The 17,063-nt window shown below is 42.2% G+C and overlaps 3 protein-coding genes across 7 annotated transcripts in view; 1 reads left to right on the top strand and 2 right to left on the bottom strand.

Moving 5' to 3' along the window:
• Window positions 1–17,063, bottom strand: part of LOC120034983 (transmembrane protein 131-like) — a 244,245-nt gene that overhangs the window by 52,672 nt on the left and 174,510 nt on the right. The gene's annotated exons all lie outside the window — the stretch shown is intronic.
• Window positions 1,591–4,945, top strand: LOC120034985. 5 transcript variants are annotated; one of them, XM_038981712.1, is made up of 4 exons: window positions 1,591–2,109; window positions 2,385–2,411; window positions 3,998–4,139; window positions 4,388–4,944. In XM_038981712.1, exons 1-4 carry the CDS (start codon window positions 1,908–1,910, stop codon window positions 4,638–4,640), a joined length of 624 nt encoding a protein of 207 aa, XP_038837640.1. In that variant the 5' UTR covers window positions 1,591–1,907; the 3' UTR covers window positions 4,641–4,944. The 5 variants fall into 5 exon arrangements, 2 of the variants coding, with proteins under 2 accessions (XP_038837640.1, XP_038837641.1); XR_005474095.1 differs by adding an exon at window positions 2,532–2,579 and having other exon boundaries at window positions 1,595–2,452; window positions 4,388–4,945; XR_005474094.1 differs by adding an exon at window positions 2,532–2,579 and having other exon boundaries at window positions 1,601–2,411.
• Window positions 10,862–17,063, bottom strand: part of LOC120034984 (dynein regulatory complex protein 9-like) — a 29,512-nt gene continuing 23,310 nt past the window's right edge. Inside the window, exons 5-10 of the mRNA XM_038981711.1 lie at window positions 15,424–15,505; window positions 15,002–15,163; window positions 14,058–14,132; window positions 12,859–12,990; window positions 11,427–11,528; window positions 10,862–11,254 (exon numbers count right to left, since the gene is read on the bottom strand). Coding sequence (XP_038837639.1) covers window positions 11,138–11,254; window positions 11,427–11,528; window positions 12,859–12,990; window positions 14,058–14,132; window positions 15,002–15,163; window positions 15,424–15,505 — 670 coding nt within the window. The 3' untranslated portion in view covers window positions 10,862–11,137. The remainder of the gene's footprint in view (window positions 11,255–11,426; window positions 11,529–12,858; window positions 12,991–14,057; window positions 14,133–15,001; window positions 15,164–15,423; window positions 15,506–17,063) is intronic.

Below are 17,063 nucleotides of genomic sequence, written 5' to 3'. Positions count from 1 at the left end.
AACACTTTTGACCTCTCGTTGGGTTAAGCCAAGGAAGAAGATTAGCCAGCAGTTGAAGCTTACATTTTTCTGCGTCAGTAGGCCTACTCGGTCTGGGGTGGAAAAGTAGGCCTAATTTGAAAGTACCATGCTCAGATCCCTATTGACGTCTCAGAGTTAATTATTTGCAAACGGGTTCAGTTTCGTTGCAAATAATACACACTTTTGACATTGTAGAAATATAATAATATGAACACATAGGACTATCTGTCTATACTGTAATTTCAGTCATTTGTGATTTATTAAAAAAGTTTCTACTAATACTGTATGGTAACTCTATTGAAGTCCACTCTTGTACAGCACACTAAAGGTGAATCTCTTTCTCTACAATTTAGGAGATTTTAAGATATTTTGTTGTTTGTGATGGTACTCTAGGTGCGAGGGCCATCCTGTGCCACCAGTCAATTGATGGTGGATGACCTTCTGACCCCGTGCTCGCCAGGTGACCCGGCTGCCATAGAATTGACCTGGATGGATGTGCCTAGCGACAAGCTGCTGTAGCCCATCTGCATGGTAAGAAACACACATTCACAGCACAGACATACTCACATTCACTGTTCACAAACATACTGGAACATGCTGTTTCAACATACACATCCAGGCATTGCAAACTGACTCTCACATTTGTGTAATTGCTGAACCATGCTCATGATTTTGTTTGTCTTCTGTGTGTGTCCCTCTGCCCTCCAGTCCGACATGCTGCCCTCAAAATATACCACGCAACCCACAGTCAACATGGAGGTCTTGTTCAAGGTCAGGAAGTTCACAGAGGACTTAGAACAGGAGGGTTGAGAGCTCCTGGTTGGCAGGGGCTTTACTACTTCTTACTCAGTCTCTCCTATCAAGACCCAACTCCAGTCAAAGAGTAGCTACAGTATTACAACACTATGAACCTGCATTGGCAAGAATGATGGAGCATTTTAATTTACACACAATTGTGCAATGGTAAAAAAAATAAATGGCATATCCCAACTCCCCCTGAGACACCCACAAGTGCCTTGCTCAAGGGCACAGCGACATCATTATTTATTTTCCCACTTTGTCGGCTACGGAATTTTAGCCAGCAACCTTTCGGTAACTGGCCCAATGATCTAACCTTGAGGCTACGTGCCGCCCCTTAGAATGTAGGGTGACTCCCCTAGTGGGTCCTGAACCCAGGTCAGCAGCACTACATTGCTGTGTCTGTATAGTTCAGGGTATATTGGTTTAGTAATACTCATTCCAGTTCTGGTCCCAGAGGGGATCTCAATACTGTTACATGTAGACATGATCACCAAGCTACCCTTACTTAATAAAACCTGAATTCAAAAAGAACAAGATGTGCTTGTCATTATTTTAACTTGTATTATAGTATACCCACATTTCTGTCCACAACTTTTGAATCAGGTACCATTTAAATGTAAGGTGCTTAATACAGGTCCATGGGAAATAAATAAATATAGTTTAAGTGAATTGGGAAGAGTAAGAATGAAAACTAAAGAAAGACTGTAAACGGTTGTTACCTGTGCTGACATGATAAAAAGTGGAGTAAACCGTACTTTTCGCGTTGTAGTTTATATGATAAGCTCATTGGAAGGGTAACAAATTTGGAGGCACCGCTGAGATGTATTTTCATGTGAGCACCGGCCCATATTCCTGGAACGGACAACGAGTGAGAGACATTGGGAGAGTAGCTAGCTAACGTTAGCAGGCTAACCACCTAACGGAGTGTAGCTATCTTGCCATTGCCTGCATTGTCGTTGTTGCCACGTGAGTAGGACAATATGAGTCGAGAGAGGGAAACGTTGGATGAAATCGAACAGAGTTTATGGACTTTAACTGAGGACAATTTACGGCACCTGTGTGTAGTTGTGGAATAGGAGGTGTAGATGACTGAAGTAAAAGGAAAGAGACATCGCGCTTTGCGGCGCAAATTGATGGAAGATTACTGTGAGAAGGAAGATTTAATGGAATCAGAGGATGAGGGAGTGTCTTGCCTGCTTCAACTGAAAGACGAAATCAAAGGAATATCGGACTCTGAGGATACTGTGAAAGTCTGCCTTACAAATCCCAACCAGTCGGCGCCACGAGGCAAGTGGACAGCAATATGGAACGCCGTTTGAGTCTTTGCGTGTCAAAAAGATACACGTCAAATAACACTATTTGACACGTCAAATAAGCTTCTTTAGCAATCAGGACCTGAATATGACTCCAGGTCACACAATAATTTAACACGTTCATTAATTTTGTACGTAGTTATTGCACATTGATTACATTCTCACTCGTATTTCATATGCCACAAAGATTCACCGATACATATGCTATGAGTCAAAGATTTTGGCACTGATGATCACATTTGCTTAAAGGTCGTTTGGACTCCGCCCAGGTCTCAGGTACTGATGAAAGACTTTCACTCAACTTCTGTTCTTCCGAGGTAAAATTAGCTAGTTAGTTAACAATAGCAGCCCAATTTCTTGAAAATTGTAAATCTACCATCTCTGATTGCACACCAGACTGCTGCTCACGGACAGAAGAGATGGACTTCAACCATCAATAGCCAGGTAACGGTAACTTAATGTTAGCTAACGTTAGCTATCTAACGTAGGTGTTGAGAGTGAGTGGTGTAACGGCTGCAAAAAAAGTAACTACATAATATAACACTAACGTTACCTAACTACCAACCGCGTTAGCTAGCTAACGTTAAATACGTTAAATCTGCCTGCCATTGATATTTAACTGTACTGAAGATAGTTAGATAAAGTTAATTGTTCATAATCTAACGTTAATTATGGAATTGTCACGCCCTGGCCTTAGTTATCTTTGTTTTCTTTATTATTTTAGTTAGGTCAGGGTGTGACATGGGGGATGTTTGTGTGTTTTTGTCTAGTCTAGGGTGTTTGTATTGTCTAGGGGTTTTTGTAGAGTTCATGGGGTTGTGTTCAGTGTAGGTGTTTATGTAAGTCTATGGTTGCCTGGATTGGTTCTCAATTAGAGACAGCTGTCTATTGTTGTCTCTGATTGAGAGCCATATTTAGGCAGCCATAGGCATTAGGTAGGTTGTGGGTAATTGTCTATGTTTTGACGTTAGTTACTTGTGTCTGCACTTTCGTTTGATAGCTTCACGGTCGTTTGTTGTTTTGTCTAGTTTGTATTAGTGTTTGTTTCTTCTATTAAAAATATGTATTTATATCACGCTGCGCCGTGGTCCTCTCGTTCATCTAAAGACGAGCGTGACAGGAATCTATAAAACGTTAACTAGTTACTGCTGTACAGTAACGTCAGCTAGCTAGCGATGTTGAATGAAGATACTTTTTTTAGCTAGTTTGTAGCTAAAGTACGTTAGTTAAAACTGCATCGCCTGTCAATGCACGGTTGTCTTCATATGTCGGAGGCTCAGAGTTGGCACAGTTTAGACAAGAGAACACTTTAGGGGAACTACATACAGATAAAATGTCACTGGACCCGTCGGGTCTGCGGTCTATTTTTCAGGCTAGAGACCATATTGCGGAGCCTTCGGTGGGCAAGTGGTCATTTGATTGATGAAGAGATGGCCAGCAATCTAATTGCTGTTGCAGAGGAGTTCCTACAAGAAGCAAATGACATCCAACAACGGGAACCTTACGAAAATGCCAAGTTGTTATATTTATATCATTTTTTTTGTACGGCATGTGTGGCAAAGGCTGAGATTGTATCATTTTACTTGTCAAATCAAGTCAAGTTTATTTTATATAGCCCTTCGTACATCAGCTAATATCTCGAAGTGCTGTACAGAAACCCAGCCTAAACCCCCAAACAGCAAGCAATGCAGGTGTAGAAGCACCTGTCCTGTGTTAAGTCTCCTGTGTCAAGTCAATCAATGAAAAAACATTTGGTTGGCCTATAATGTTGTTCCTATATTCTATATGGTGATCTTATAGTCTTTTAACCTAAAGTTTTTAGGAGTGTATTTTGTAATTATCTATTGTATTTTTTATTTCAGTGTCCTGTCAAGCGCCTTTGGAGGGGAGGCGGTATCACATCACCAAGGAGCAGCTTGAGTTCCTCATAGATTGTCATATGACCATCAGACAAATGGCAGATGTTCTCAATGTGTCGCACTCTGTGGTCAAGTTGCGCATGAGGTAAGTTACTGTAATCTAATAAAGCAATTGTAACACAAGAGGGAGATCTCTACATCCCCTCTAGATTTGATCACATTCCTGATTGATGTATCTTTTTGTGTTATTTTTGTATTTAGTCATTTTCAGCTTTTCAGGTCCTACTCACTGTTGTCAGATGCTCAGGTGGATGAGAGGATCAAAGAGCTGATATCAATAAAAACAGAAAGACAAAAAATGGTTTTGTAAAACAAATGCATCTTGTTTTTTAGGTGTAGCATTGTTATCCATGGTGCTGTGGATGGTTACAGCAGACTTGTTGTGTTTCTGAAGGCCTCTGACAACAACAGGACCGCCACAGTCATGGAGTCATTCGAAGCAGCCATCACCAGCTACGAAGTACCATCCCAGGTGAGATGTGACCGGGTGGTGAAAACAACCGCATCTGTGCCTTCATGGAGCAGTTCAGGTGTGCTGAGAGGGGAAGTGCCCTCCGAGGAAGGAGCACTCACAACCAGAGGATAGAGCGGCTGTGGGGGGACGTCTGGCATGGAGTCTCCGACGTTTACCATGACCTGTTCACCTTCTTGGAGACGGAGCAGATCATCGACATCAACAATGAGGTGCACCTGTGGGCACTGCACTTTGTGTTCCTGCCACGGGTGAACAGAGATCTTGCTGTGTTTGCCAGTCAGTGGAACCACCATGGGCTGAGGACTGAACAACGGCAGTTGTTCGTCTCGGGTTCCCTGGCAATGCAGAGGGCCAATCGGACAGCAGTAAGGGATTTCTTCGCCCCAATTTCAACCACCATCAGCTCTCAAGCCACCACCTCAGCTCCTCCAACCACCACCTCAGCTGGGACAAAAAAAAAGCATTTGTATCCTATTTTTCCCCAACTTTCAGCACACGTCTTCCAACATATTTCAGGTGGACATATATACTACTCTCACACTTTGTTTGTATTGCATATTTGAAATATTTATCTGAATTTACCTTAACCCCCCCCTCCCCCAAAAAGTGTTATTACAAAACACAGTGAAAAAGTTGCAATGCACAATAGTGATTATTTTGATTAACCTTCCATTATAGATTCATTGGAGAAATAATTTGCAAACCAAATTGACAAAATAACAGGCGTTTCGGTGGCAAGGGTGTCAATCATAGACATAAATGGAGGACTCCGATAGATATAACTCGTTCAGTATAGACATTGCCATTGAGGGCTTCCACTATTTAAAAGTAGTCAACTGTGTGGGGATTCCTATGGGTTTGGAAGTGATCAGCCAATGATCAGAGAGCATTGGCTTCTTCAAATTGGGTTGCTTATTGTTTGTAAACCAAAGAGTAAGGTAATATCCAGAAGCCAAGACCAAGATTTCTACCAGGACTTTGTTGGTCCCAAGATCCAGACCCAGTGAGTTGAGACCATGACAAGTTAAAGACCGAATGTGGTCTTGGGGGGGGGGGGGGACTCAGTCAGGCTTTCAATTTTCTCCTGAACGTTGTAGTAGTATAATGCACAAGGTGCAATTTTGAACGTGGGTACATGGTGGTCCTCTGTAGCTCAGTCAGTTTTGACTGACAACTTTCCACACCACACTAAACATTCAAGATATCCAGAATGCATTTTGCCCCATCACTTTTATTTGTCCTTTGCCATCATGGCGCATGCAACTTTAAAATGAAGATGGCCTCAATGGCACTGCCCGTGCTGTCACAGATGCCATAATGGCATAGATACAAAGATGAAACCTCTGTATATCTCCATGGTGTCAATTGTTTCGGTTGTGACTTTTTCAGTTTGACTTATTTTGAACATCAAATGAGGTTGTTGGCACCTTAATTTGGGAGGACGGGCTTGTTGCAATGGCTGGAACAGAATGCATGGAATGGTATCAAACACATGGTTTGTTGCCATTCTATTTGCGCTGTTCCAGCCATTATTATCAAATCAAATTTTATTTGTCACATACACATGGTTAGCAGATGTTAATGCGAATGTAGCGAAATGCTTGTGCTTCTAGTTCCGACAATGCAGTAATAACCAACAAGTAATCTAACCTAACAATTCCACAACTACTACCTTATACACACAAGTGTAAAGGGATAAAGAATATGTACATAAAGATATATGAATGAGTGATGGTACAGAACGGCATAGGCAAGATGCAGTAGATGGTATAGAGTACAGTATATACATATGAGATGAGTAATGTAGGGTATGTAAACATAAAGTGGCATAGTTTAAAGTGGCTAGTGATACATGTATTACATAAAGATGGCAAGATGCAGTAGATGATATAGAGTACAGTATTATGAGCCGTCCTCCCCTCAGCAGCCTCCACTGGCTAACATATTGCTAGCTATCTTTAATTTCCACATCTTCTTACGTTACAGCCTTATTCTAAAACATACAATATTTTTTTCACCTCATCAATCTACACACAATACCCCATATTAACAACGCGGAAGCAGTTTTTTTGTTTTAAAATGTATCTAAAAAAATGTTTTTTAATTAAATATCTTATTTACGTAACTATGCAGATCTTTTGCTATGAGACTCGAAATTTAGCTCAGGTGCATCCTGTTTCCATTGATAATCCTTGAGCTGTTACTACAACTTGATTGGACATGGTTTGCAGAGGCACACACCTGTCTATATAAGCTCCAACAGTTGACAGTGCATGTTAGAGCAAAAACCAAGCCATGAGGTCGAAGAAATTGTCCGTAGGGGAAGGGTACCAAAAAATGTCTGCAGCATTGAAGGTCCCCAAAAACACAGTGGCCTCCATTATTCTTACGTTTGGAACCACCAAGTCTCTTCCTAGAGCTAGGAGGTGACCAAGAACCCGATGGTCATTCTGACAGAGCTCCCGAGTTTCTCTGTGGAGATGGGAGAACCTTCCAGAAGGACAACCATCTCTGCAGCACTCCACCAATCAGGCCTTTATGGTAGAGTGGCCAGACGGAAGCCGCCACTCAGTAAAAGGCACTTGACAGCCCGCTTTGAGTTTGCCGAAAGGCACCCAAAGGACTCTCAGACCATGAGAAACAAGATTCTCTGCTCTGATGAAACCAACTCTTTGGCCTGAATACCAAGTGTCACGTCTGGAGGAAACCTGGCACCATCACTAAGGTGAAAGATGGTGGTGGTGGCAGCATCAGGCTGTGGGGACATTTTTCAGTGGCAGGGACTGGGAGACTAATCAGGATCGAGGGAAAGATGAACAGAGCAAAGTACAGAGATCCTTGATGAAAACCTGCTCCAGAGCACTCAGGACCTCAGACTGGGGTGAAGGTTTACCTTCCAACAAGACAATGACCCTAAGCGCACAGCCAAGACAACGCAGGACTGGCTTCAGGACACGTCTCTGAATGTCCTTGAGGGGCCCAGCCAGAGCCTGGAATCTCTGGAGAGACTTGAAAATAGCTGTGCAGCGACGCTCCCCATCCAACCTGACAGAGCTTGAGAGGATCTGCAGAGAAGAATGGGAAGAAACTCCCCAAATATAAGTGTGCTAGGCTTGTAGAGTCAAGGCTGTAATCGCTGCAAAAGGTGCTTCAACAAAGTACGAAATAAAGGGCCTGAATACTTAGGTAAATGTGATATTTCCATTTTTTTCTTTTTTATACATGTGCAAAAATGTTTAAAAAAAAATGTTTTTGCTTCGTCATTATAGGGTATTGTGTGTAGATTGATGAGTGGGGAAAAAGTCATGGGGTCTGAATACTTTCTGAATGCACTGTATGTACATCCCAAAAGCGTACTTTACACATTTCTTGATATATGAGATGTTTGGTACTGACACTATTTAAAAATAGATGAAGATTTACCAACTTGCTCAAAAATGTTATCGGAAATGTTTGCAGATAGACTACTCACCATGTGGTCATGCTGGAGAGGGGTGCAATCCCAACACCTGGTGATATTTGTAGGAGTTGCTTAAGGCACAGTCTTTTATTGTGTGTGTTTAGTTAGTGACGTCAAAATGTGGGACAGCATTTTTTGGGGGAAATGTTTAAAAATAAACAACTGCTTATTAGATCAGTATCTTTCAATATAATAGAACACCTCTCAAAAGAAATGTGTATAAACAATTACTTTGTACTATATTAATTTAACAATATATTTGGTATTGCCTTAGGACATCTATATACATCACGATATGTTCTAAGTTTGGAGACTTAGCTTTTAATTTTTTTTATATATATATCTTTTTTTTCAGGTTGGGATTGCAATTTGCACCGCTTCTGTAGAATCACCCATCTATAAAGCTGTAATTCATGTGTTTTTCCACAAGGAGTTGCGTTCTCGTGTAGCTACATGGATTGGACGATGTCCCTAAGCGCTGGGCCAGGGAAGTAAAATAAAAAGTACTATAAGAAAAGAAAACAGGCCTCTTAAAAGGTTAGTGTTACGAGTGGGATTGGTTCAAGCTGATCCTAGACCAGTGTTTACAGGCAACTTCTTCCTTGAGCACAGCTCAGTCAAGTCTCTAATCAAGGGTGTATGTATGGGCAGGTTGACTGTATGGGCAGGTTGACTGACAGCATGACATCAAGGCCTGCAACTTTGCATTAGTATCTATGTTTTTATCTTGCAGTAACGGTTATTTCTTATTGTAGTCCACTCTACTGATGAGCTGTTGGGGCCGGCCAGGTTCTGGGGCTAAGGCACTGGGGATAAACATACACTACCTTTTTTATTTTCTACAAACAAACGTTGTTTCTTTTTTTCTTGTATTTTTTACAAACCACCTCATCACCCTCACATGTGAGTTCAACATGGGGAGTTGAGACCGTAGACAAGTAGTAGTGAATATGACAGTGTCTCCCTCATGCACAGAACTAATCTTTTTATCACTACATGTAGCCAAGTTTGTATGACATTCAAATGGATCTACAGATTTAACTATTGACAGTGTTCAAGACACCTTCAAGACACCAATTTTTCTCATGATCAAGTTGTTTTTGGTGAATTGTTCAACCACATCTTATAGACACATGTGGCTCTTGCTACACACACAGGTGTGCATATTGCTAATTTGGTCTGGCAGCGGTTACAGTAATCTGCCAGACCGGAACAGTATTTATTTGTCACTAGCGCTGTCCTTAGTGAACCCCATTGACAAGGTCGTGTTCATTAGGCACCAAACAGAAGAAAACACACTGAAACAGGGATTACCTGTACTTGTCCAATAAGAAACATTGCAGTTCAGTTGCATGCCCTAATGAACATGGCCCAGCTCTACTTAGAGCAGTGTTACCCACAGAGAGTCAGGTTAACGGACTGACTCTTAGTTCTAATGAGGCAGACACAACCTCTCGTTCCCAGGGAGGGGGATGAGGGAGTGCTAGCCTTAGAGCTGACAATAATACTCTGGTGAAGACTGACCCAAGGACCACTGATTGATGGGGTCAGGGATCTTGTAGGCAGATTCCCAGCCTCCCTTTTCAGAACTCTTATCTAAAAGAAAGTTAAAATGGTAAAAACATACCTCTGATATATATTTTTCCTTTCAGAAGCTACGTAGGCTGCCGACTTTGATGCACATCCCTACAGTAAAAGCTACGTAGGCTGCCTACATAGATGCACATCCCTACAGTAAAAGCTACGTAGGCTGCCTACTTAAATGCACATCCCTACAGTAAAAGCTACGTAGGCTGCCTACATAGATGCACATCCCTACAGTAAAAGCTACGTAGGCTGCCTACTTAAATGCACATCCCTACAGTAAAAGCTACGTAGGCTGCCTACATAGATGCACATCCCTACAGTAAAAGCTACGTAGGCTGCCTACTTAAATGCACATCCCTACAGTAAAAGCTACGTAGGCTGCCTACATAGATGCACATCCCTACAGTAAAAGCTACGTAGGCTACCTACTTAGTTGCACATCCCTACAGTAAAAGCTACATAGGCTGCCTACATAGATGCACATCCCAACAGTAAAAGCTATGTAGGCTGTCTACTTAGATGCACATCCCTACAGTAAAAGCTACGTAGGCTGCCTACTTAGTTGCACATCCCTACAGTAAAAGCTACATAGACTGCCTACATAGATGCACATCCCTACAGTAAAAGCGATGTAGACTGGGAATCTGCCTACTTAAATGCACATCCCTACAGTAAAAGCGATGTAGACTGGGAATCTGCCTACATAGATTCACATCCCTACAGTGAAAGCGATGTAGACTGGGAATCTGCCTACATAGATGCACATCCCTACAGTAAAAGCTACGTAGGCTGCCTACATAGATGCACATCCCTAGAGTAAAAGCGATGTAGACTGGGAATCAGCCTACGTAGCTTCTGAAGTGAAAAAATATATCAGAGGTATGTTTTTGCCATTTTAACTTTGTTTTTGATAAGACTCAGAGTTCTGAAAAGGGAAGTTAAAGGAGATTTTAAATATATTATAAATGTTTTGTTTAGATATTTTCACCCCTCCTAACTTATGTCGACTGACTTGGGCTTTCTCCAGCAGAAATCATGTGCCCCTACTGCTGGGTCTGGACCCTGTGACATTTGTACAGTAAAATAGATACATTCCATATGTTTACAAGTAGGTACCAGATAAAGAGAGGACCTTCTTTCATGACCGCAACATGGTCTTTTTAACTTTTTACACCGTTTGCTGAGAAATTGTCCCTGAAAACATGTACAAAATTGAATTATTATTTTCTGGAATTAATATTTGGAATTCTTTAAAGTGCATTAATAAAAGTTACCCATTTCAGTCTCATGAGTACGCTTGTTTATTACCATTCTTGCCCTTGTGTTAGACTGCATATAAGTAAGAACCTGGTAATGGTGGTAGTAGTATTCAAAATGACCATGCCAACTTTACTCTATAAAAAAAAAAAAAAGCTTTTCTCATTGAAGATATATTTGCCTACAGGCCAGTGTCGACTTAGATTGTCTGTAATCAGGAATTGAACATTGATGAAAAGTAACATGTCTGTATTGAGAATTTTTTTTGGTTTCCTTTCACTGGAGCTCTTGAAGAAGGGACACCTCACTTTTTCTTCTTTCCCTTCTTTCCCTTCTTTCCCTCCTTGGACTTGGGCGTCTTGCCTTTCTTATAGGGGCCCAGGCCGCGTCGCACTAATGTTCCCCTCCACCACGACTGGATCTGCAAGTGACAGACAGGGAATAAGAAAATGATTTAGTGTAATGAACAAAAGAAGAGGAGAGTACAGTTGTGAACAAGATGCATGGCATTAAACACTGCACTGCCACTGGATGTGATTGGTTTCCTTGCTGGGCAGGTGGTGGTGATTTATTAAAGATTGTTCAATGATTACCTTGGTGGCTGCGTCTCGCTCCATATGTTCCTTCTCCAGCTTCCTGCGTAGGGCCTCTTTCTCCATCCTGTCCTCGATGACCACCTGCTCAATGTCTCTGTACTGGAACAGAAGAAAGTACAAAGACCGAGTCAATATCCAGAGTACAATTTCTGTTCCATACGGGTATACTTTCTAAAAGCGGCAATTTGCAGTCTATTTTAGTAATAAGCTATGTATGGAAACTCATTACATGGAGCTCCTGATGAACAGTTCTTGTGCTGACGTTGCTTCCAGAGGCAGTTTGGAACTCGGTAGTGAGTGTTGCAACCGAGGACAGACATTTTTACGCGCTTCTGGACTCGGCGGTCCCATTCTGTGAGCTTGTGTGGCCTACCACTTCGCGGCTGAGCTGTTGTTGCTCCTAGACGTTTCCACTTCACAATAAGAGCACCTACAGTTGACCAGTGCAGCTCTAGCAGGGCAGAAATTTGACAAACTGACTTTTTGGAAAGGTGGCATCCTATGACAATTGCACGTTGAAAGTCACTGAACTCTTCAGTAAGGGCCATTCTACTGCCAATGTTTGTCTATGAAGATTGTGTCACAGAACAATGAGACAGATATTTCACCAGATGTGAAGCATCTGCTTGGCGTTTCCACTCAGTACCAAATATGGTAGTGAGAGGAAGCCCACTGACCTGCAGTTGGAGAAGGTGGATTTTGGCCGTCATTCTGCACATTTTCTCCTTGATGAAACATTTGATCTCAATACAGTTTTTTGTTCCCAAAACTACAATCTGTTATGAACAGAGTGGACTATGTTTTGTAGACTTTGCAAAAGGGTAAAAGTTTTTTAAAATTGCGTTGTTTAGGAGTGCAAGGGTGAATTGAGTTATTGCACAGGCGCACTTCACAGAGTAGGCGTTCCCCAACGGAAATATGCAGATGCATGCTAGAACGCGACAATATATTGAAAACGACAGACTGTGGTCTATCTCGGTTTAGTTATAGAATCCACTACTTTGAAGGGGTGTCCACATACTTTTGGCTATGTAGTATACAATTCATTTAAAAGTTTAAAAAACGTATGTAGCAACTGCAGATTTCCCCTTTAATGATCTGAGGACTTGTAATAACAGTTTATTTGCAGGTGGGATGTGCAACTCAATAATAGGACGGTGTTCCTAATGTTTGGTATACTCAGTGTATATCAGGCCTACTATCCTATTCATTACCTAGTGTCAGTGCGTTAAACTGTATACTACAGAAAGAAATGGGTTGTGAGCCATGCAGACCAGGGTTGTATTCATTAGGGCACACCGAAGCACATTATTCAATGGAAAATGAAAACTACTGTTTCTTTTTAGAAAAGTCCAGGTGGTCCCTCCCCATTTCAGTCTGTTTTTCCCTGTTTGGTGCCTAATGAAATCAACCCAGGCTTTGTCCTCACCTTCTTGGCCAGCTCCTGGAGCTGGGAGAGATTGTTAGCTTTGTTGTTCCTCAGGCTGTTGAGCTCCTGCTGCTTGTCCTCCATGTCTCTCTCATAGCGCTCCATCCACACCTCCAGCTTCTCCCCCAGACTCTGAGAGGTGCACACAAACACACAATGTTGCAGCTTCACCTGACAGACAAATATGGCTCTGCTGACGGCCGCTGTCCACTGTTTTGTGGTTCTGAAAGTCAGATTTTGCAGTGATTTGATCTGCAGCTATTCGTGGTGCTAAATCCCAGCTATGGCCGCTATTGCTCTAGAGACAAGGGCTCATCAATTTCTTGTACAGCTCCCACAACGCATTTTTTGTGATTAAAAATGTTTTAATTGCTATTGCTGTCGTAAAGGTTGCCGAACCCTGAATAGGTGCTAGGGATTGATTTGGGATTCTACTATTGCAATAAAATAACAGCATTTAGATGGCAGCTCAAAGAATGTACCAAGTCATCCTACTACACCCAATATACAATATCGGTCAAAAGTTTTAGAACACCTACTCATTCAAGGGTTTTCCTTTATTTTTTAACTATTATCTACATTGTAGAATAATAGTGAAGACATCAAAACTATGAAATAACACATATGGAATCATGTAGTAACCAAAAAAGTGTTCAAAAAAATCAATATATTTTATACTTTAAATAGCCACCCTTTGCCTTGATGACTGCTTTGCACACTCTTGGCATTCTCTCAAACAGCTTCACCTGGAATGCTTTTTCAACAGTCTTGAAGAAGTTCCCACATATGCTGAGCACTTGTTGGCTGCTTTTCTATCACTCTGCGGTCCGACTCATACCAAACCATCTCAATTTGGGTAAGGTCGGGGTTTTTGTGGAGGCCTGGTCATCTGATGCAGCACTCCATCACTCTCCTTCTTGGTCAAATAGCCCTTACACAGCCTGGAGGTGTGTTGGGTCATTGTCCTGTTGTTTTTTAACACTTTTTTGGTTACTACATGATTCCATGTGTTATTTCATTGTTTTGATGTGTTCACTATTATTCTAGAATGTAGAAAATTAGTAAAAATAAAGAAAACCCTGGAATGAGTAGGTATTTTAAAACTTTTGACCGGTACTGTATATGTCACACAAAAGATCAATTATGCTCCTATACACAAGTCATGTCATGCCATTTTCCAACCACCACTGCACACGTACTGTCTGATGTTCCTTGAGGAAAGTCTCCGTCTCCATATGAACTCTCCTCTCCTCCTCCAACCTCTTCTGCTGTAGCTGAGGACAGAGGAACAATGATTACACAGATGCACATATAGTGGTAACCATCTCTGTACAGCCAAACCTCACAGTTACTACAAAGTCTGTAGCCAAGTCACACCAAAGGCTCTGTCCAGAAACACCCCCTAGCCACTTGTGTAGATCTGAAAGGATGGGATAGCTACAAGAAATGTGTAGGTATTAGCAAAAAGCAATACCTACCCAATTCTATGAGATCTTCATGGGTGGACTGGAACAATAATTCATCCCTGGCATTTCATCCACACCAGCCCACATCACTACATGCGCTGCCAACTCACCCCCCCCACACACACCCTGACCCTACACACCCTAATTAGACACTGGGAGCAGTGTTGACACATAACATTTAAATACATATGTGCACTAAGTAATATCATAGGCTAATTAACTTGAGGTTCAACATCAGAGGAAGTGGAAACTCAATACACATTAACTAGATGGCTGTTGCCCACTGGTCAGCCAAAAGCGCATTATAGATTAGTATAACATAGAAATTGCGCAAAACTCTGTATAACAAATCTTAACAGGCCCATGGGCCGCCGGCCATGTCTTTATATAAAAATATATATTTGTGTGTGTGTGTCAATTTCGACCAGCCTACCCAACAACAAAAATGGTCCAGCCCATCTGGCATATGCCAGAATTGCCAATCCGCCACTGCATGAGGCACTTAGACTGCGTTTACACAGGCAGCCCAATTCTGATCTTTTACCACTAATTGGTCTTTTGACCAATAAGATCAGATCTTTGCCACTAATTGGGCAAAAGATCAGATTTGGCTGCCTGTGTAAACACAGCCTTAGGGGCTAGGGGATGATTCTGGACAGTACCACAAAGACACACACCCTGATCTCATCCTCCAGCTGCTTCTCAGAGTGTGTGTTGATCTTCTGTCCCTGGTACACCAGCAGCTCCGCGCTGCTCTTCACATACTTCCTCTCCAGCCCAGTTTTAGCCTTCATCCCCTGTAGCTGGTCCTTCAGGTGGGCAGTCATCTCTTCACGTCGCTAAAGGGACAACATTAAGACAGTTTGGGCAAAGTATTACATAAGTTGCCAATACTTTGTCATGTATTTACCTGAGAATGAAAAACAGGGAGGCACCCCGATTTTCAAAGACATCGACGTCTGACACCCTCAAGGAACTTGGAGCACCACCAAGAGTCAGTCAATGTGTAGCCTAATTCTAATCTTGCCCATTACTAGATTGAAAATCATATCGGGCACGTGAAGGAATGTGTCTCCGTTGTCTTCCTCAGTTATGGTACCTGCAGCTCCAGAGTTTTTTCCTTGCGGATGTCAAGCAGCTGTCTCTGAAGAGCTTTGATCCTCTGCTGGCTGCCCTCCTCCCTGCAATACACACAGACAGCAATCAGGCTCAATGTGTAAGTGTGAGTAGACTCTTGGCATTCTCTCAACCAGGTTCATGAGGTAGTCACCTGGAATGTATTTCAATTAACAGGTGTCCCTTGTTAAAAGTTAAATTATTGAATTTATTTCCTTCTTATTGCATTTGAGCCAATCAGTTGTGTTGTTTCAAGGCAGGGGTGGTATACAGATGATAGCCCTATTTGGTAAAATACCAAGTCCATATTATGGCAAGAACAGCTCAAATAAGCAAAGAGAAACGACAGTCCATCATTAAGACATGAAGGTCAGTCAATGTGGACATTTTCAAGAACTTTGAAAGTTTCTTCAAGTGCAGTTGCAAAAACCATCAAGCGCTATGATGAAACTCTCTCTCATGAGGTCTGCCACAGGAAAGGAAGACCCAGAGTTACCTCTGCTGCAGAGGATAAGTTCATTAGAATTACCAGCTTCAGAAATTGCAGCCCAAATAAATGCTTAACAGTGTTCAAGTACCAGACACATCTCAACATCAACTGTTCAGAGGAGAATGTGTGAATCAGGCCTTCATGGTCGAATTGCTGCAAAGAAACCAATACTAAAGGACACAATTAGACCGGTGGAAATGTGTCCTTTTGGTCGGATGAGTCCAAATTTGCGATTTTTGGTTACAACCGCCGTGTCTTTGTGAGACGCAGAGTAGGTGAACGGATGACCTCCGCATGTGTGATTCCCATAGTGAAGCATGGAGGAGGAGGTGTGATGGTGCTTTGCTGGTGACACTGTCAGTGATTTATTTAGAATTCAAGGCGCACTTAACCAGCATGGCTATCACAGCATTCTGCAGTGAAACACCATCCCATCTGGTTTGCGCTTAGTCCCACTATCATTTGTTTTTCAACAGGACAATGACCCAACACACTTCCTGTTGGTAAGGGCTATTTGACCAAGAAAGAGAATAATGAAATGCTGCATCAGTTGACCTGCCTCCACAATCACCCAATCTCAACCCAGTGGTTACTACATGATTCCATATGTGTAATTTCATAGTTTTGATGTATTCACTATTATTCTACAATGTGGAAAATAGTAAAAATAAAGAAACCCTTGAATGAGTAGGTGTGTCCAAACTTTTGACTGGTACTGTAAGTATTCAGACTCTTTACTCAGTACATTGTTGAAGTACCTTTGGCAGCGATTCCCACAGCATGATGCTGCCACCACCATGCTTCACTGTAGGGATGGTGCCAGGTTTCTTCCAGACATGGCACTTGGCATTCAGGCCAAATAGTTCAATTTGGTTTCATCAGAGCAGAGAATCTTGTTTCTCATGCTCAGAGTCCTTTAGGTGCCTTTTGGCAAACAGGCTGTCATGTGCCTTTTACGGAGGAGTGGCTTCCGTCTGGCCACTACCATAAAGGCCTGATTGGTGGAGTGCTGCAGAGATGGTCGTCCTTCTGGAAGGTTCTCCCATCTCCACAGAGGAACCCTGGAGCTCTGTCAGAGTGACCATCGGGTTCTTGGTCACCTCCCTGACCAAGGCCCTTCTCCCCCGATTGCT

Source organism: Salvelinus namaycush, chromosome 42 (assembly GCF_016432855.1).
Source record: "Salvelinus namaycush isolate Seneca chromosome 42, SaNama_1.0, whole genome shotgun sequence".
NCBI classification, from domain to species: Eukaryota; Metazoa; Chordata; class Actinopteri; order Salmoniformes; family Salmonidae; genus Salvelinus; species Salvelinus namaycush.
The sequence above is the reverse complement of the archived record's forward strand: the minus strand, read 5'-3'. Positions and strand labels throughout refer to the sequence as shown.